Raw genomic sequence first — 22,167 nt, 5'->3', positions numbered from 1 at the left:
AAGTATGAGATGACTCATCGCTAAACAAGTTCAACTTGTTCTATAGATTTCTTGCTGAGAAAGCCAAGCCAAAACAAATAGTTAGCTTGTTTTTTTGTGTGTTACTGTTAACTGGTGGTTAATTACTCTACTAAGATTTGAAGACATTTTGCTGCAAAAAGGTTACCCATATTCCTAGATTTGCTTAGGTTGGTGGTTATCTTTTTTCTTCCAAAGTGCAAGAATGTATAAAGCATTAGAGATCAAAAAAACTATTCAGCAGCAATCCAAAGTTAGAAGCTTTATCTATTATGCCCTTATAGTAGATAACAGTCTTAACAGTCTGGCTATTGACTTTATTTGACTGGCAGTCTTACAGATTCATTGTGAATAAAATACTTCTAGGAGGACCAATTCCTTTCTGATTGAGAAAATCCCCAACAATTTATGGGATATGACCAGATAACAAAACATAGTATTTCTGAGAATTTAAACTGTCTAGGCAAACACTTGTGATAAAAGTCCCAATGATAGTTCATTATCTACTTTTTGGAATCTTAACAAATTGTTAAGTCATTAGAGTTGATAAAGACAATAATTATCTAATTTAGCATGGTTCAGTATGATTAATCTGATCCTACGAGGAAATATGTTATGGGCCAGAACTTGAAACAAGGTACTAAGTACAACTGATAGACAATAACACTTGTGTTCACACCTCCCTTGAAGTTCTTAGGGCCAGAGAACACTCTGGGAGATAACCCAGAATCCCATTCTCTCAGAGGAGTTAAGCTTTGGGAGATCATATATATAGAGGAAGCTCTTAGAGCTTTTGGAGAGTTATTTGGGAACTTTCCCAGGGGTCAGATACTTCAGATGCAGTTTCACAGTTCTGTTTCTTTGTTTCCCACCTGATTATTTCTGAGTCTGGCTATGAGATGGGATTTTTACTAAATGATTGGTTGTCTAAACTAAGGATGCTTTATCCTGTCGTGTATATGCTTTCAAGACTGAAGCCTGAAGGACCTATTTTGATGCCATTATAATCATGTACCTGCCTTTTCCTCTTATAGCAAATTTCTATAATAAGAGAAAGAGGTCAGTAGAAGCCATGAGCACAATAAAAATATGTAAATTACATCTTGATCTGCAGCCCAACCCAAGAGGCTTCTCTGGCTGCTGCCATAAAAACCCTTAATTTTTTGGTCTTCTGGAGCTATAAAGTTTCTTTCTCTCAGGCCCACACTGTCTGTTAGTCTGTTAAGTATTTGAGCCATGAATTACCACCCACTTCCTGTTTACTCACTGTGGAGAGGAAGCAGACAATCTTATCACTCCCTGAACCTGCCTCAACGGAACAACTGTGTACTTAGTTTCCTGGGCTGCATTTTGTAGAATCTGGACACCTAAATTTGAGATTATTGTCAAGTCCCTCTGTGAGTCTATTCAAGGCCCTGACACACTTTCTCTTGATTGGAATCCTGATTAGGCCAAGGATTTTATGACCCTGAAAACAACAATGACTTCTGCTCAGAGAGCCAATCTCATTGACCCCACAGAGCTTTAGAATTGGGGAAATGTGGTGTTTTGTTCTTTAAAATAATATAATATGATGGTTCTCTCTAAGGGAGAGGGTTTCTTGGGGAGGTTTTCTGGAGGCAGCCTTAGTTTCAGTTAATCACTCCAAATACATCCAGGTGCTAAAAGTTCAGATCTTTTATTATCTCCAATATAGCCCAGATCCCCTTCCCCAAGCAGTTAACCTATCTAATTCCCTTCTATTTACCATTTTTGGGATTTCTCCTCATCATCTAACAATTACATTGGAGTTATTTGCACTGGACACTGCCCTGTTAATTTAAAAGGCTGTATTCTCCCCAACTGTAATCCTGATTGCTTTTCTGTTGATTGATGACATCAGAGTCCTGAATTTCTAAGGCTGCAATAAAAGCTTGGAGTTCTCTCACTGGACAGAAAGATGGAAAGCTTTCATAAAAATAGAGCAAGGTCACAATAAACCTTTTGCAGATTTTTGTGGCACGTTTGCAAACAGCTGTAATAAGAACCATTGGAGATAATGCTGCCACAGAAATAATGACCAGACATCTGGCTAAGGAAAATGCCAATGAGGTTTGCAAAAGAATTATATGGGCACTAGACAAAGATGCTCCTTTAGAGGAGATCATAAGATGCTGTGCCACAGTGGGCACAAATGCTTATTATACCCAAACTATGATGAACATGGAAAGACAGGGTCCCTCTTGGCAAGGGAGTTCTAGAGAAATTCGTTGATGTTTTCAGTGTGGAAAAGTTGGACATTTGAGAGCTCATTGTAGATATGGAGATAGAATGAGAAGACAGGGGGAGAGAATAAAAACCCAAAACCCCATACCCAGAATGTAACCGAGGCTTTCACTGGGCCTCTGGATATAGATTGATTCAGGGAAATGAGAGACAAGGCCCAGCTTCAGGGCCCCAGGTAGGGCAAGATGGCAGCCAAGGTTACATGCAGAGAGTCTAAATCAAAAGAAAAGGGGAGATGTTGGAATCTTACAAACTGTTAAGTCATTAGAGTTCATAGAGACAATAATTATCTAATTTAGCATGGTTCAGTATGATTAATCTGATCCTACGAGGAGATGTTATGGGCCAAAACTTGAAACAAGGTACTAAGTACAACTGATAGACAATAATGCTTATGTTCACACCTTTAGGGAGCTCTTATAAGCAAGAAGTATTTAAGTACTCATTAGAGTTCACACGTTTGGGAGATTTTCAGGGTTTAGTATGAGATATCTGAATTCACACCTCCCTTGAAGTTCTTAGGGCCAGAGAGCACTCTAGGAGATAACCCAGAATCCCATTCTCTCAGAGGAGCAGTTAACCTTTGGGAGATCATATATATAGAGAGGAAGCTCTTAGAGCTGCTAGAGAGTTACTTGGGAACATTCCCAGGGGTCAGAGAGGAGTACTCTGAAAGGAAGCCTACAAGCCCTCTCTTGAAGGCAAGAGAGATTCATTGCATCTTCCACCTTGGTGCTGGCTGGAGTTTGAAGGACAAACCTTTGGATTTGGAGACATTCGGAGGGAGCTCTTGGAACCAAGCAGAAAGATAGGCCTCTAAGAAAAACTAATTGGGCTATATTGGAGACAATAAAAGATCTGAACTTTTAGCACCTGGATGTATTTGGAGTGATTAACTGAAACTAAGGCTGCCTCCAGAAAACCTCCCTGAGAAACCCTCTCCCCCAGAGAGAACCATCATATTATATTATTTTAAAGAACAAAACTACCACTTCTACTTAATGTATATATACTTAAACTAGGAAGATTAAACCAAAAATCTACAATCTAGATCATTTGAATACATAGGATTTTTTTTTTTTACATACATGATCTTGTTTTATCTTTATAACAACCTGGTGAGTATATGTTGAAAATAGAATCTCTACTTTGTGGACAAGGAAACTAAAGTTTTAAAAATTAGAATTTGTGTTCCCTGATTTTCCTGTTTTGGGGTTTTCTATTATACCCATGCCAAATTAATCAACATCTATTAAGTGAAAAGTAATGCTAATCTTAATTTCTAACTAAGAACACATAAAGAGATAGGTCTAAGATGTGTAGGACTATAGTTGGTACAATAAGTACTAGACTGCACCATCATAAGATTCACATGGTCACTCAAAAGTCAGGCAAGAAGAATGGAAGCCACTATGCCCTTCCTCTTTCCTGAAAGGTATTTTATAAATTCTTAAATTTTTCTTTTACTTTTAGATACATCTTTTTATTTACTTTTAAAACATCTATTTCCCAATGAATTATTCTTTTCTCTTTCACTTCTAGAAAATCATTCTCTATAATAAATAGTTAAAAAAGAAAAAGAAGGAAAAACAATTCAGCAAAACTAACACATTAAAAATCCTGCATTATATACAGAGATTCACACCTCATTTATGGAAAGAAATGGAGAAGATATAAATGACCAAATTTGGTTATTTATAATTTTATACCATTCACTTTGGATTTGTTGTTGTTCTTTCCATTTATATTGTAGTCATTACTTTCCTGTTTCTGCTTAATTCACTTTGTATCAATTTTCCCATGCTTGAATGCTTTCATGATGCACTTATGGTATACTAATATTGTATATTCATAAACCACAACTAATTTAACTATTACTTAGTCAAGGGTCATGTACTTTGTAGTCAGTTCCTTGCTGCTACAAAGGGTGCTGGTATAAAAATTTTTGTGAAAGCGACATTTGTTTTTGTCATTGATCTCACTGGAATATATAACAATAGTAGAATCTCTGGATCAAAGGATACAGATATTTTAATCACTTTCTTGTAATTTGGAAGGGTTTTTTCCCCATAATGGATGGACCAATTCAGGGCTCCAGAAATAATAAATCATTGTTCCAATCTTTGTTGTTGTTGTTGTTATTTTTGTTGTTCCTTGTCCTTTATTCAAAGAGGACTGACTATACTATCAGGGAAGTGCTGCCGTGATGTGCAAGTGATCTGCATTTAAGTAAGGGAGGGCTGTGCTTCACTTTCCCTTCCAGAGCCATCTGAGTCCAATGGTCAGATACAGATCAGGACAACTGGAGATGTTTCTGGATGCAATGGGAGACCTTAGTCTTTTTAAGTTAAGGTCTTTAAAAGGTCTCAGTTTGACAGTTTGAATCCATTCAGTGATTAAGGCTAGGCAGCAACTGAGGTAAAGAATAGTCTTTTTCATCTAGTCTAAAAAAAATAAACCCCAAATAAACTAATTAATCTGGAAAGGGAAGACTCTCAGGATTTATATAACTATTCAAGCATTGACTATTGCTATCTTTATCTTTTTTCATTTTTGCCAAATTTTTTGGGGAGTGAGGTAAAACCTCAGGACTGTTGTGATTTTCATTGATCTTACTACTAGTGATATGGAGCATTTTTACATGATTTTATTAGTTTACAGCTCTTCTTTGAAAAATTATTTATTCTTTTAAACAATTATCTATCTATCTATCTACTACTTAAATCCTACTTTTTTTCAAATCTGTCTTGGTAAGATTAAATTGAATTTGAAAGCTAAATGTGCACAAACAGTGTAAAAGTTTTCTTTTTTTTTTTTTTACCACATGCTATACAGCTTCACTGTATCATGTTCCAGAAGTGTATTCCCTCCCTTCAACTCCATCAAAGTATGTTTCTTTCTTTATGTTACAGTTCAAGCAACCTCTTCTGCATGAAGTCTTTCTGACTTCCATTCCTCCCCAATTGCTTCTGTTTCCCTTCCAAACTTATTCCAAAGTATTTCACTTCCAAAAGTATTTCACTACTTTCTCTTTATATTGATGCTATATATGTTGATATACAAACTGTTCTTTATCTCTGAGTTAGTACAGGTTTAAGCTTTAATAACTATTATATAGCTTAGAAACTATATTAAAAACTTAGAACTATATATGTATTTTGTTTTCTCAAAATTAAAATGCAAACTTTTTGCAAGAAGAGATTGTTTTATTCTATGTGTTTTTAAACCAAGTACCTAACAAAAGTAAATGCTTAATCAATGCTTGCTGGATGCCTGATTGAAGAATTTAAAGAACTATATATAGTTCAAACTCTTACTCAATAAATTATAGAAAAACCAAAATCTGAATCTGTTTTTAAGACACACAAAAGAAATAAGAACTAATGTTATTGTTTAATTCCTCTCTTACCTGTATAACTGGCGATCACAAAGCTAAAAATAAATGATGGAAATGTCTCAGTTTTTTTAAAATGTAAAATTACATCTGTTGCTTTGAAACACAATGGAAAATACTAAATAGAGGTTAATATGGAAAGGTCTCAAAATTAAAGCAATTTTTGGAATTTTCTGGCTTTAGAAAAATGATGATTTTGCTTGAATTGTAGAACTCCATTTACTCTAAGACTTCAAAGTACTTACCATGCACAATTGCATTCACCTTCATGGCCATCTTGATAGTCAGAGAATCTGGATCAGATCCTCCCTCTGTACCGTTACCTGCACTACTTGGGTAAATCATCGCATAATTCTGAAACTCTGTTTCTTTATCTGAAAAAACCCAAGGGCTTCACTAGATGCCTTATAATGTCTCGTCTACTGATAAATCAATATGACACTATAAGTAATATCTACAGCCTATAGATGATTAAATTAAGGGACACAAAAATTAAGAGATTAATCCAAAATCATAAAGTTTGTCAGGAATAAAGCCAAAATTTCAATTTAATGAATAACAATGCACAGTAATATCATAAAGAAAATAAGTTTTCACTAGGGAAAATTGAAAAAAAAAAAAAAAAAGCAAAACCAAAAAACTTCTGAATTCTTTTTTTGTTATTGTTGCTTCTATAGATAGAATTATCATCATTTCTTGTCATCCAAGAATGTCCCGGAATTTTTTCTTAAATTCAAATCAGAATATTTAGCCTAGTATTTAAAAAATCATCCAAAATATAACTCTCACCTAATCTTTGCAGCTTAATTTAACAGTTTCTCCTCCCATAAAAATCATTCTATATTCCAGCTAAACTGAAATAGGTAGTATTTCTTACTCTTATTTTCTTTATCTAAATCCTCTGCCTTCTACCCTACTCCCAACTCCAACAAGAAGAAATCCTAATTTTTTTTATTCCCTTGAAAGAATCAGTTTCTTTAAGCAGATCTTCTTAATTTTCCATACTAAAAGTTGTTCTTCTCTCCTTTTCATTTAAGCCTAATTGTTCTCTTTCATTTAATTTCTTCCAATTATAATCATCATCATTAGTACTACTACTGTGACTATTACCACCACCACCACTATTACTATTACTACTTTTGTATTATTAGACAGCTATACAACATAAAATCTGAGTTCAAATATGGTCTCAGACACTTACTTGGTGTGATCCTTAAACTCTATCTGCCTCAATTTTCTCACTGTAAAATGCAGCTAATAATAGCACCTACCTCTTAGTATTTTTCTTATGATAAAATGAGATCATATCTGTAAATCATTTTCAAACCATAAAGTACTATATAAAATATTAGGTATAATTATTGTTAACATTAAGACTTGTATGAATTCAAAATGTTCAAAATAATTTTAATGTAATGCTATCATCATTATCATCATCCAAGTATAACTCTCGGCTGACTAATAGCTGCATCAGAACTGAGTTTCTTAACTCTTGCAGTTCTTAACTTTAATTCCTTCAACAATTTTTAATAATCAAAGATCAAAAGAGATTAGCCCTTTAGTTATCAGTTTCTATTGCTATAATAACAGAGAGTACAAAAGGTTTAAGGATTCCCCATGAAAAGAGGAAAATGTTTCTTTCTTTGAAATAACCTGAAATAAATCGAATAAAGAAATATTTCCAAATGTGATGTAACAGTTTTTTAAGAAGTGGATATTCAGGCCATGATAATGCTTTGGATAAAAAAAAAATATGGATACAAACCTTCTGGTGTATCTGTTTTAGTCCCTCCAACGACATTTGATCCAAATAAATTGTAATTGGCCTGCAAAATAGAAGCTTTGTAAGGAATTGATATAGAGCACAGAAAAAGAACATGGAAAATGATTTATACAATAACACTGTTGTAAAGAAAAAAAACTAGTAAAAACTTAAAAATTTGGATCTTAAGACCAGAGGAGCTGAACCAGAGGTTCAATGATAACAGTATACCAAATTAAGAATTAGGAAAACCTCAATCCATTATTGCCTCTTGACAATTATCAAATAAATAACAAGTGGGTAAGTAACTTAGCTTCTCTTAGTCTTAGTTTATTTTTTTTCAATATTCAAAGCTGTTTTATTGCAAATATATTCCTTCAACTCACAATGCTTTAGAAGATTTATATAAACTACCCTGTCTAAATAATTATAATATGCTTGTTACATACAATTCAAAGTCTTAACAGTAAATGATTTCAAAGCATAAATTGATTATAGTCAGACCTTATATGATTTTTCCCAACTGTCAAATATCAAAGGAGATAACACTCATACACATATCCTCTCGCCTAAAACAGAAATCTCCAATTTAAAAAGAAGGAGGAGGGGTAGGGGGGGAGAGGAGAAGGCAGCAGCTAGGAATTTCCAAGAATCCAAGGGTTTATTATAAAGCTAGTTTTTAGCCTTAATTGTTTCCTCTCTAAAAGAGATATTCACTTACCTTACAGGGTTGTTGTGAGGATTAAATGAGATAATATTTGTAAAATGCTTTGCAAATCTTAAGATGCTATATAAATGCTAGTTATTAGTTTTATTATTATCAATCCAAGGAACAATTACACTGCCAAGAGACTGATTTTAATTAACTATATCTCATCCACCTCCTTTGAAGAGGTAAAGGACTGAGGGCATATATTTTCAGACTCACCTATATAGCACAAATCTATTTTGCTTGATTATATTTTTGCATCAAAGAACTAAGGGCTTGGGGGTAGGAAACAGGTCGACCTTGAGTGGAAACTAGAAAAGGGGAGAAATAATATGCAAAAAAAAAAGAAAGACAAAGACAGAGAAAGGAAACAAAAGAGTCAATGAAAGCTTTAAAAATTTTGTTGTTCAGTAGTTTCAGTCTTATCCAATTTTTCATGACCTCCTTTGGGATTATGTTGGCAAAAATACTAGAGTGATTTGCCATTTCTTTTTCCAGCTCATTTTATAAATGAGGAAATTAAGGCACTTTGAAAAAATATTTTGATAAGTATTAGAAATCACCAACATGAACACAGAAGAGTTCAAGTATTTAAATCTACTACTATTACTTGTTTCTTTTAATATACATTAAATTTAAAGTAACAGAATCAATATTGCCTTGCTTCTGTTTTCCTCTGGATTTTTTAAAGGGCAGGTAGGTGATGCAGTAAATAGAGTACTAGGCCTGGAATTGAGAAAACCTAAGTTCAAATTTGGCCTCAGATACTAGCTGTGTAGGAACTTGGACAAGTCATTTATTTGCCTCCATTTTCTAATTTGTAAAATGAACTGGAAAAGAAAAGGCAATTAAAGAGAGATCTGGGTTCAAATGATAACAGATAATTAGTTATATAACCTTGGGCAACTTATATCTTCTTTGATCTTAATTTTCATAATTACAAAATAGAAGTAATAATATGTTACTTACCTCTCAGGATTGTAATGAGAAAACTATTTTGTAAATCTTTAAAATATTATATAAATGTGAATTAACAATATCATAATGATATAAAATTTCCCAAGTCAATTATTGGAAACTGGAAAGAATTTTTCCCCATAGATAAGGCCATAAAATTAGCAGATATACCAAAAAAAAAAAAAAAGGCCTGTAATATAACTGAATTATGATAATAATATTGTCAGCCTGAGTTTTCTCCCCTCAAAGCATGGAAATCATGAGATAAAAGGAAAGAGGAAGAAGAAAGCTTTTAGGGACAACCCCAAACAAGATTTAGAAAGATAGTTTACTTTTAATGCCCTCTCATTTCCCTTTCTGTTCTCCTAACTTGCCTCCTTGTAAATATTCTACATGTCAAGGCACATGTATTCCTACAACACGTATTTTGTTGTTCTTCGGTCATTTGGTAGTGTCTGATTCTTTGTAACCATGTGGACCATAAGACATCAATATCATCCTTGGAGTTTTTTTTGTCAAAGATACTGGAGTGGTTTGCCATTTCCTTCTTCAATGGATTAAGGCAAACTAAGTTTAAGTGACCTTCCTAGAGTCACATAGTCTGAGGCTGGGTGTGAACTGATTTCAAATCAAAGATTCTATTCACTGAGTTTTCTAGTTGCTTTGAAATAAAACATATGTACTTTATACAAACATATATGAATATATAGAAATGGAGTTTTAACAGAATGAAAAATAAAAAGAGAATTTTTTTTTTATCATGAAGCAATTTGGAAAATACAGAAGCTTTAGGTTTGTAACTATATTTAAAGTTAATGGTCAATCAATAAGCATTGATTACACATCATTTGCCAAGTCCTGTCCTCCTAAACAATGGAGATGTAAAGATAAAAATGAGAGTCCCTATCTACAAAATGCTTATATTACACTGAAGGAAGTAGTATGAATGTATTAGTAAATCTCCATGCCTGGAATGTACTGAATGTTACATACTAACACATTTTGTGTCTCTTCTAAAAAAATAAGTTCCCTGAAAATAAGGACAGTTTCATTTTTGTCTTCATATCTCCAATACTTAGCACAGTGTTTTAAGTACATAGTATAGGGCTTATTAAATATTGATTATTGATAATCTTAATACACCTAGGTCTGTTTCACTTCCCAAAGTATTTCATGCTCAAAATTTTCCTCTCTTCTCCATATCCTCCCCTCAACTAAAATCTCAACTATAGACTAGCATCCTATTATGTGAATGAAGCAAAACTCTTAATATTTCCAGATATTACTTAATTTGAAAATGAAATTTATTAACTTAATTCATTCATCTCTAATTGAAATTTCAATGCTGTTAAAATAGTAGGCACTTGATATTAGATACAAGGGAATAGTTACATCACCCTAACCTTTAAGTTTGTCCCTGTAGTAAATTTATGAGTCTAATTAATTGGGATTAACTAAAGAAGAGATAAAACTGAAGCCAGCACGGATAAAATATAACTGAAGCTAAAGGGAAGAAGGGAGAAGATTGTTAGATAATAACAAATTAATTGCAGCAAAGAAACTACATTAAGTTGCTGGAGAATGACAACCATTCTCACAAAATGAAGTTGGCAGGCTAAGATGAGTACAATCAATTCAGTAAATATATCTAGAGTTAAAGTTAACAGCAAAGTGACAGGACAACTAAAAGTGATAGGAAAACTGAGGAAAAACCAAATCAAAACTGGGAATTAGTATAGTCTATCACTGACTAACAGGTATATATAACAGTTGGCTTTGTAGCGATATGCATGTTCTGAAAATAATTCCTTGAAAAATCCAACCTATTAAATGCTTGTATCTATACCCAGCTCCCTGCAGCTCACTTCTTTGTATAGTTTCTGAGTCTCTTTTTGCTTTCTTTCTGAATAGTTACATTCTCTAAAAGCTATGAAGCCTAAATATATAATGCCAAAGATCACAGTTATTTAAAAAAAAAAAAAAAAAAAAAAAAAAAGAGGCATTTTGAAAAAAAAAATCCAATTACTACCAATCCTTGGGATTGCTGAGATAAGCTTGAATTTATAATTTGTATAAAACAAAAAATGATCACATATTAGAGTATGGCAACTTCTGGGGACACAGGAACTGTTAATGTACTTCAAATAAATAAGCATTATTGAATGTGTAGTGGTTAGTTCATTTACTTAACAGAGAATTTTGTGTTTTTGTTTAATGGGACAAGATGTGACCAAACAAAAGTCACAAATAATTAATTGCACAGGGAGATTTTAGTAAAGATTACAAATGAAAATATAAATGTCTTTATACCTATTTTTTGCAGCTGCTAGTTTGTACAGGGCATAAGTGATCTCAGCACAGGCAAGAATAGCTCCATGACGAGTATGTAAATCCGTGCACACAGCTAAAGGTAAGAGCTGTGGGAAAACTGCAAAATAGGCAAGTAAGTGTTGACAGAACATAACAAAAATTGAACATAAAACTCTAAACAAAAAAACTATTTTCATTCATGAAAATAAAGTAAGTATATAATAATTCCAGCATCTTATTAATTTAAATTTCCATTTAGCATCCTATTATCTTGATGAGTTCAATAAATATCACCAAGACACATCAATAATTTTGGATGTGATCTTTTCACCAAATCTCATCTAGAAGAAAAATGGCACTACTCAGATATGAATAATTTTAAAAAATTAAAACCTGATCTTAAATTGGGTACTTCTCTAAGATTACAAAAATTTAAACTATGAAAAGTAATACATAATTAGGATTACTGCCCTGAGATATATGAATTTATAACAAGTGCATTATTAGTCAAAAATACTTTCTTTCAACTAATATAAAGGAAATTTTAGGAATAGCATTTCTATTGTATTATATATTTCAGCTGCTCTTAACAATACAACTACCAACATTACTTTACCTGTGTACCTGTCACCATCAGAAGATAATAGTGCTAATCAGGAAAGTTTTACTTACAAACACTGACACCAGGAATACAATTGACCTAATCATGATTGTTATTCATCCTACTTTCTCAAAGAGACCAAAGGAAACAGGAAGGTGATATTTTGTCTTGCAAATGAAGTGGATTTAAATGAGGCAGAGCTGTGCAAAATCATCAGCCTCACTCTTCCCTCCACAGTCATTGGAATCCAAGGACAAGATATTGGTCAAGACAACTGACAAAGGCCCCAGAGGCAATGAGGGACTTAACATTTTAAGCAAAGGTTTTTCTCAGGTCTCAGTTTGTCTGAAGAAACATCCACTTAGTGATTAAAGGTTAGATAAGAATTGAGGCAAAAGATGGCCCAGTTTTACTTCCCAAAAGAATTAATTTGGACTGTAGTAGAGACAGATTCAGAGTTTCTCCAAGAATAAAAATATTTGATATTTATTCTCATTCTGAGCCATTTTCCATAAAAACACATCTTAGTTTTATTTCTTAATCCAATGGTTTACTTAAATTTTATTAATCTCTCCTTTGATTGGCAGGATTTCCAATTTGGTGTTTGATTGGGGATTTTTAACTTGCTCTTTTTCTGGGTTCGGTGTTGAATGGGACTGATTGGATGAAGTATTTCTCAGTATAGTCCCTGATCCCTATTTCCAGAACTGGGAATTTGGGGAGGTCATTTGATCTCTGGAGGAAATGAACTTTGAAACTGGGATACAGGAAGTTACAGGAAGTGACATGACCTGTGGGAGGCAGCCAGCATTGGTGACCATTGATCAAGGATGGTTCTGTCCTTTCAGTCTATCCAATGAGAAGGCTTGAGTCTTTTGTTTTTAAACCCTGGACAAGCCTGAAGTTGACCGGGTTCCAGGAGCACATGGCAGGAGTTGGGATAGCTCCCAGGTGGGTCTGGGCCTCAAGGAGATCTTGCACACGACCTGTCCCACACAGTGTTGTTGGGTTTTTGTCTTTTTTTAAGTTTCATACCCAATTCATTGATTTTTTTTTCTTTTTTTTCTATTTTATTGATGTAAGCAATTAAAGAAACAAAATTTCCCCTAAGTAATACTTTGGCTGTATCCCATATATTTTAGTATGTATTTCATTGTCATTTTCTTTAATAAAATTATCAGATTTTAAATGATATATTCTTTGAACCACTTATTTTTTAGGATTAGATAATTTCTAATTAATTTTAATCTATCTTTTCATTGCCCATTATTGAATGTAATTTTTATTGCATTATGTCCTGAAAAGAATGCATTACAATTTCCACTTTTCTGCATTTGGTTATAAGGTTTGTATGTCCTAATAATTGTTCAGTTTTTGCATAAGTGTCATAAATCCTGAGAGAAAAGTATGTTCCTTTCTATTTCCATACAAATTTCTCCAGAAATCAACCATATCTAATTTTCCAGAATTTTATTTATTTCCTTAACTTCTTTCTTATTCATTTTTTGCTTATATTTATCTAGTTCTGAGAAGGGAAAGTTAAAATGCCCCACCAATAAATATAGTTTTATTTTCTATTTCTTCTTGTAACTCATTCAACTTCTTCAAAAATTTAAATGCTATAACATTTGGTATCTGTATGTTTAGTATTGATAGTCCTTCACTGTATATTCAGCAATATAGTTTCCTTCCTTATCTCTTTTAATTAGATTTATTTTTGCTTTTGCTTTATTTAAGATCATGATTATTACTCCTGCTGGCTTTGTTTCAGCTGAAGCATAGTAGATTCTGCTTCAGCCCTTAACCTTTACTCTATGTGTCTTTCTGCTTCAAATGTTTCTTGTAAACAACATTATCATAGGATTCTGGTTTTTAATTCATTCTGCTATCCATTTCCCTTTTATGGGTGAGTTCACTGCATTCACTATTTCCCTCCATGCTATTTTTTTTTAAATTATAGCTTTTTATTTACAAGATATATGCATGGGTAATTTTTCAGCATTGACATTTGCAAAACCTTTTGTTCCAATTAAGAAGATCTGCTTAAAGAAACTGATTCTTTCAAGGGAATAAAAAAATTAGGATTTCTTCTTGTTGGAGTTGGGAGTAGGGTAGAAGGCAGAGGATTTAGATAAAGAAAATAAGAGTAAGAAATACAACCTATTTCAGTTTAACTGGAATATAGAATGATTTTTATGGGAGGAGAAACTGTTAAATTAAGCTGCAAAGATTAGGTGAGAGTTATATTTTGGATGATTTTTTAAATACTAGGCTAAATATTCTGATTTGAATTTGAGAAAAAATTCCGGGACATTCTTGGATGACAAGAAAGAATGATAATTCTATCTATAGAAGCAACAATAACAAAAAAAGAATTCAGAAGTTTTTTGGTTTTGCTTTTTTTTTTTTTTTTTTTTCAATTTTCCCTAGTGAAAACTTATTTTCTTTATGATATTACTGTGCATTGTTATTAATTAAATTGAAATTTTGGCTTTATTCCTGACAAACTTTATGATTTTGGATTAATCTCTTAATTTTTGTGTCCCTTAATTTAATCATCTATAGGCTGTAGATATTACTTATAGTGTCATATTGATTTATCAGTAGACGAGACATTATAAGACATCTAGTGAAGCCCTTGGGTTTTTTCAGATAAAGAAACAGAGTTTCAGAATTATGCGATGATTTACCCAAGTAGTGCAGGTAACGGTACAGAGGGAGGATCTGATCCAGATTCTCTGACTATCAAGATGGCCATGAAGGTGAATGCAATTGTGCATGGTAAGTACTTTGAAGTCTTAGAGTAAATGGAGTTCTACAATTCAAGCAAAATCATCATTTTTCTAAAGCCAGAAAATTCCAAAAATTGCTTTAATTTTGAGACCTTTCCATATTAACCTCTATTTAGTATTTTCCATTGTGTTTCAAAGCAACAGATGTAATTTTACATTTTAAAAAAACTGAGACATTTCCATCATTTATTTTTAGCTTTGTGATCGCCAGTTATACAGGTAAGAGAGGAATTAAACAATAACATTAGTTCTTATTTCTTTTGTGTGTCTTAAAAACAGATTCAGATTCTGGTTTTTCTATAATTTATTGAGTAAGAGTTTGAACTATCTATAGTTCTTTGAGTTTGAACTATCTATAGTTCTTTAAATTCTTCAATCAAGCATCCAGCAAGCATTGATTAAGCATTTACTTTTGTTAGGTACTTGGTTTAAAAACATAGAATAAAACAATCTCTTCTTGCAAAAAGTTTGCATTTTAATTTTGAGAAAACAAAATACATATATAGTTCTAAGTTTTTAATATAGTTTCTAAGCTATATAATAGTTATTAAAGCTTAAACCTGTACTAACTCAGAGATAAAGACCCCATATGGGGTCACAATCCATATTTGAAGAAGCTGGATTTCAGGGAAATTTCTTTTTCTCATACTTCCCTTGTTGATAATTTATTAAAATTATATGCTCTCAGTATTTCTGTGTTTTTATGGATATGCATTATTACTCTGGATTTAATTATAAGCTCTATTTTTTATTGACAGCACATGGTGATAAAAAATATTTATATTTCTTAATGTTCCCATTTTAAAAATGCTATTTTTCAATTCTAAATTAAGCATCTATTAATTCATTCCTAAATTTTAAAGTCTTATACTATTATTATGTCACTGCTGGCAAATTATTTTTTCTTTGTTTTAAAATGCTACAGTATAAGGTCCAGGCTAACTCTCTGGAGGGGCTCAGGATTAGTCAGAGTCTGGATCAACCAAAGACCTTGATCTTTAGGGGGAGAAGTGAAGGAGGTAGGCTAGTTGCCATTCTGGAGTCCAGAGTCTCCAGCCTCTCTCCTTCTCATCCTGCAGCCAAGTGACCCTGACCTCTCTCTCTCAGCCCTCCAATCCTTGCCTCTGATTACCTCATCACCACACATTCAGCAAGGGCCAATTGTGAGTAGAGCCATCATCTCATATCAAATGGGTAATTAGCCTTAAGTGCTCTGCTGTCTGATTCAAGTACACCTTTTCAGAGTTTTAGCCCTCTACACTACAGCATTTTGTTATTATGGGTTCACTGATATAGTTCTTTCAAGCATAATATTATTTCCTTGTTTAACTCTTCTGACAATTTTTTTCTCATACTATATTTTTCTGACTTCCCACTTAGATGTATTTACCTAGTATATAGTAAAATTTGTCCCACTATCTCATATTTTGATTGTGTTTATTTACTTTTTAGAAACATTTTAGAAACTTTTTAGAAACATATTAATTATGGAGTTTTGTTTTCTTATCCATTCTTGTCATATTCATTTTACTGAATTATTCATTCTATTAACATTTAAAGTTTTAAGAATTAGGCTTATGGTTTTCTTTATTTCCTATCTCTTCCTTCAAGGCATAATAGTTTTTTATAATCTTGAAACATTTACTTTTGATTTTTCATTTGTTTTTTTAATTAATATTACATTCATAATTTTCTTCAATCTCATATCATCGAACAACAATTCACATAAAGCCTTTCATAATTCTCTGTATTCCTCATATTAGTCATTAATTTTAGTACAATAATATTCTATTGCATTCAAGTAATATATTTTTTAAATCACTTCTCACCTGATGTATCTAATTTATTTCAAATTTCTTGCTATCAAAAAAGTGCTGATATGATTATTTTGGTTTTTATGGGAACTTTCTCATCAATGACCTCCCTTGGACATAAGCTAGTATTAGCATCTTTGGATCAAAAAGTTCAGACTTTTAGTCACTTTATTTGCCTTATTTTAATTTCCTTTTCAAAATGATCTATTAACAATATGGTAATGTGCCAATATTTCAAGAAGCATTCCAACAATGATTATTCCCATCATTTTTTAATCAAGATTGTTTTGATTTGCACTTTTTACATTAATGATAATGGGGAATATTAGTCCATATGGTTTTTAATTGTTTAAAATTATCCTTTTCAGAACTGTTTGACATGTTCTTTGGTCACTTATCTACGGAGGAATAGCTTTTAGTTTTATACATATGTGTATATAAGCATGTGTAGATAAGTATATGAATGGATAAGTGTGTGTATGTATATATATATATGTGTGTGTGTGTGTATACACACACATACAAACATACACATGTATATATGTAAGTAATGAGTTATACATATCTATTGACTGTTGATTTATCTTGGCTATAAAACTGTCAGAGCAATCTGATACTACTCAGTCATTTTTCTTTTTATCCTAGATGCATTAATTTTGTGGTGCAGAAAGTTTTCAGTTTCTTGTCATCAAAGCTATGTATTTTCTTTTTCACAAATGCCTTTATTCCTTTTTTGATCAAGAACATATCTCCTATCTATTACAAGAAACATATATAATCTGTTTTCTTCTAATATTTTTTATGATATGAACTTTAATAGAATAATCACATACCTAACTAAAATATATTTGGGAATATAACATATTGGTCTTGGTCTATGCCTAATTTTTGCCAGATCCCTTTCCAGTCTTTCTTGCAATTATCAAAGGAGTTAATTCCTGAATAATTTATGTAAAATACATAATGTAGAATTTATCTATCACTGGGTTATTGAATTGCATTGTTTTTTATTCCAGCATGTCACCTTTTTATCACAGAACTAGCTCTCTTATACTTAAAATAATAATAGATGCTTTGGAAGACTGTTGCTACTTTAGGAAAATAGGCTGAGGTTTGGTACTCTTGCTTCCCTTTCATTTAGACTTTTCATTATTTCTATTGACATACTTATTTTTCCAAATGAATTTTGTGATTATTTAATCAGGTTCCATGAAGTATCGTATGGATTAGTTGTTTGACATAGCATCAAAACTAAATAAATTTGGAAATATTGTGTATTTGCCAACCTGTCAAATGACAATATGGACTATGAGCAAATAGTATTCCTCTAGCTACTTCCACTGCTCTATGTTTACAGAACACTTTATATATGAATTTAAATTACAAATACTTTGATCTCCAAATATCTTACATATTTTATTTATTGTAATGGAACCTCCCTTCTGTTCTTTGTCTCTTGATTCTGTTATTATTCTATCCAAATGTTGCTGATTTTGAGGATTTATTGTGGTTTTGCAGAAACTATTATTTCACATAGCATTGTTGAACATTTCTTAGAACTTTCTAAATGAACTATAATATTTCATTTTGCAAAAAGAGGTAATTTCCGTTGTGTTTTACCTCTGTCTCTAATTTCTTTTTTCTAGAGATAAAAAAATAATCATGGAGAGAGTAAAAAAAAATCCTTGTTTTACTCTTATTAGGAAAATTTCTGGTATATAATAATTGATATATGTCCATGCTTGCTTTTCTTTTTTAGAGATGTATACTTTTTAATTATTTAACAAAAAGTCTCTCTGGGCCTAAATTTTGGGAGGTTTTTTTTGGTTTGTTTGTTTTTTTAAAGCATGAATTGTTTTTCACCAGGGTGAACAATTTATCTGAATCTGCTAAGATAATTTTTTGTTCTTAACGTGATCAATTACATTGCTTTTCTAATGTTGCACTATCCCTACATTTTGGTATGAACCCAATTCAGTCAAGATGAATGATTTTTAAATAATTACCATAGTTTATCTGACAATGTTATTTAAATTTTTTCAATCAATATTCATTAAGGACACTGACTGTCTTGCATCATTCTTCAGTTTATAATTGAAGATCATATTTGTTTGGTAGAGTATTTCCTCAATTATTGAGAATAATTTTTGTAATGTTCATACTAATTGTTCTTTAAAAGATTGATAGAATTCTTACAATTTCTTTTTTGACTCATTCATTAATTTAAAATTTCACTGTTAATTATCTATTTTCATTTGTGTATTTTGCATGTGCTCCTTGAACTGATTACAATTTTTATCTTAGACAAAGGGTGTGTTCTCTTTTATATGTATTTGCAATATCTCACAATTTTTAAAGGTTCCATATAGTATTGTGAAATGTTCATATTCTTTAACTGTCCCATTTCTAAGATGCTACAAATCTTTTTACTAGTTTCTCCAGTAATGTGTTTAATTTTATGTTTTTCCCTTTTATTCTTCAATACTTTTCTTAGATTTATCCAAAACTGAGAGAAGGCTATTAAAATCTCCTGCCTAATTATGTTATGGTTTATGTAAACCATAATTCACTTAGTTTTTCCTTCATTAATTTAATTGCTAAGGCATTTGGAGGACATAAATTTAATATTGATGTTGATTTGTAGTTTTTGGTTTCCTTCATCATAATAGTTTCCTTACTTATACTTTTTTATGTTGTGAATATTTTTATTTTATTTGACAATGTGACTGAAATGTCTTCTTTATAGATTCACCAACGCATAGTAAATTTTGTTCCAGTTTCACATTTTTGTTCTGTGTATGTCTTTCTTAATTTTTTAAGTGTGTTTCTTCTAAGCAAAAGATCGTAGAGTTTTGTTTTCATATCCAGTATGTCACTTTTCCCTTTTATTTGATCTGTTTTAGTCCATTCCTTTCCATTCTTCTGGATGACAGTAGACTCTAAACGTATTGATTTCCATTCTCCTCAGGCAGGAAAAGAAGTTTCACTAAGCACCAATACCTGAAAATTATAGTTACTGTAAGGTCGCCATTTCTTTTTTTTTTTTTTTTCTGAGGCAATTGGGGTTAAGTGACTTGCCCAGAGTCACACAGTTAGAAAGTGTTAAGTATCTGAGGTCACATTTGAACTCAAGTCCTCTTGACTTCAGGGATGGTGTTCTATCCACTGTGCTACCTAGCTGCCCCTAAGTCCCAATTTCCATTCCTATGGGAATGGCCTTCACTAGGATAACTTTTTACCAGTAAAACAAATTAATTCCAGCCCCATTTTTGCCTTCACACCATTCACCTCTAAGCCCTATACTTCTGGAGAAATAAATGACTTATTTTCTCCTCAGTGTAAACATTTTATTTGATTATAGCATAGCACACATTTCCCTTTTTTCTTACTCCACCCCTCTATCCACTGATTCTGCATTTTAGCTGATTCACCTATAAGTAAGGTGGTAAGAAGTTTATGATGTTTCAACTCTTTTTCTTGATCATCACTTCTTTTTGACCACTGCTCTCACTCTTGTCTCTGTGTACTTTAAGAAAGATTGTCTCGGTGTTTTTTCTCTTGTTATTTAACCTATATATTTTTCTTTCTTTTCTAATATTTTTTTCCTTTTCTCTTCTGAGGATAACATTATTTATGTGTCTTCCCAGATAACTATATGTGTTTACTTTTCTTGTATTTCTGTTTCTGAGCTTTCTGTCAGGATCTCATTTTTTCTATACAAGAACACTAAAAATCAGTTGTGTTTTTGTTTTTTGTTTTCCTAGAGTTTTTTTGGAATGTCCATAATTTTTCATTCATGATTAGGCTCAGATTTGCCCAGCAGGGCAGATAGTCAATAAACAATAAGTGCATACTATGTATTAAATGCCAGGGAATACAAAAGGGGTTGGGGGAGCAAAAGACAGATCTGTATTGAAAGAGTTTACAATCTAATGTAGATCTCCTTGAATTGACTCTTGAGTTTCTCTGCTCTTCAGAAGACATTTTTTTTTTCATTTTATCCTGCATTTTCTGGTTATTTGAATTTCATTTGCTCTATTTTTTTTGCTTTTGTTTTTTGGTAAAGTTGACTCCTGGGATTTAAGGTTTTCTATTCTGACAATTACATCAGCTTTAGAGGCCACAAATTCTGCTTTCACATTTATCTCTCCCTTAAACCAGGCAAGAATATTCTGCTATAGTTCTATGTTTTCCTTCTATCTCATCAAGTATACATTTATTTTCCTTTGTCTTATAATATTTATTCATAGATATCTAGACTAGTTTAGCTGACCTGGAAGACACATTTAGTTGTGTTATTAACATCTTCCCTGCTAGTTTATTTACTTGTGATCAAGACCCTTCACTAAATTTTCTTCACTCTGAGAACTTGGTTTCACTTCAAGTTTACCACTCAATCAATTTATGATTCATTCCCCCAAAAGGGGGTTATCTATCCCAGAGGATAGGCTTCCTTCCATACTATGCAGTTCATGCTTCACTAACTTTGGTCACTTCCTCAAGAATGCCAGTCGTCTTTCCCACAAGCAACCTCAAATACCACATATGCTAACATCCTGCTCCAGTTTGCTTTTATCCTTAATACTTTCTCTAATTACTGTTACATGCCATGATGTAGTTCCAACAAGAGTAAATTTTTGCCTTTTAGTTTCCCAGGGTACAAGAAGTGAGGGAGGAATAGGAGAATTGGTAGAATTGAGTTGTATTGTGAGCCTGTGGGTCAGTTTGTACAGTCCTGCCATAATGTGGTAACTAGTGACTGAAGAGGTGCTATTAGCATATTAAGGATTAGTAATCTTCTGTATTTTGATCACAGAGATAACTGACACTACATATATTGTCTATACATAATTTCCATTTTGAAGAAGTCTGAGAAGTCACAAGGAGGGAAGATGTGTTGATCACATGATCTGGATTTCTGTTTGTTCAGTTGTTTTTTAGACCTATCCATCTTTTCATGATCCCATTTGGAGTTTTCTTGGCAAAATTAATGAAGTAGTTTATCATTTCCTTCTCCAGCTGATTTTACAGAAGAGGAAATTGAAAAAAAAAAACAGAATTAAGTGACTTGCCCAAGGTCACATAAGCTAGTAAGTATTTGAGGCCAGATTTGAATTTAAGAAAAATAAGTCTTCCTGATTGTTCCATGCCCAGCACTCTATTCAGCAAACCATGGAATTTACTAAGTTTTTTGTTTGTTTGTTTTGTTTTGTTTTTAATAAGTGGGTAAAAACATTTATTTATTGACAAGCATTGCTAAATGCTTTATTTACAAATATTACCTCAGGGTACATCTAAGTGGTATTGTGACCTCCTCCCCCATCCCCATACCAATCCAGACCTGAACACCACCAATAATTCCCCTTCCCAAGTCATGAGCCCAGGCTCCTTCAGTACCTCGTGTCTAGGGAGTTTGCTACTGTAACGTAAGGAACACTAGGACTAGACAACTTCTGTATCACTATGCTTTTCAAACTCTTGAGCAATGATCTGATCTCTCATTATATAAGAGAATACTTGGTTCTTCCCAACTTTGTTGTTACTG

The 22,167-nt window shown here is 32.3% G+C and overlaps 1 protein-coding gene across 3 annotated transcripts in view; it reads right to left on the bottom strand.

Moving 5' to 3' along the window:
• The window catches only part of TBCD (tubulin folding cofactor D), a 395,290-nt gene that overhangs the window by 125,711 nt on the left and 247,412 nt on the right, over nt 1-22,167 (bottom strand). For all 3 annotated transcript variants that reach the window (XM_031968421.1, XM_031968422.1, XM_031968423.1), the window contains exons 21-23: nt 11,416-11,533; nt 7,443-7,503; nt 5,693-5,715 (exon numbers count right to left, since the gene is read on the bottom strand). In XM_031968421.1, coding sequence (XP_031824281.1) covers nt 5,693-5,715; nt 7,443-7,503; nt 11,416-11,533 — 202 coding nt within the window. The remainder of the gene's footprint in view (nt 1-5,692; nt 5,716-7,442; nt 7,504-11,415; nt 11,534-22,167) is intronic.

Source organism: Sarcophilus harrisii, chromosome 4 (assembly GCF_902635505.1).
Source record: "Sarcophilus harrisii chromosome 4, mSarHar1.11, whole genome shotgun sequence".
Taxonomy (NCBI): Eukaryota; Metazoa; Chordata; class Mammalia; order Dasyuromorphia; family Dasyuridae; genus Sarcophilus; species Sarcophilus harrisii.
Note: the sequence above shows the minus strand (reverse complement) of the source record. Positions and strands in the feature narration are given on the sequence as shown.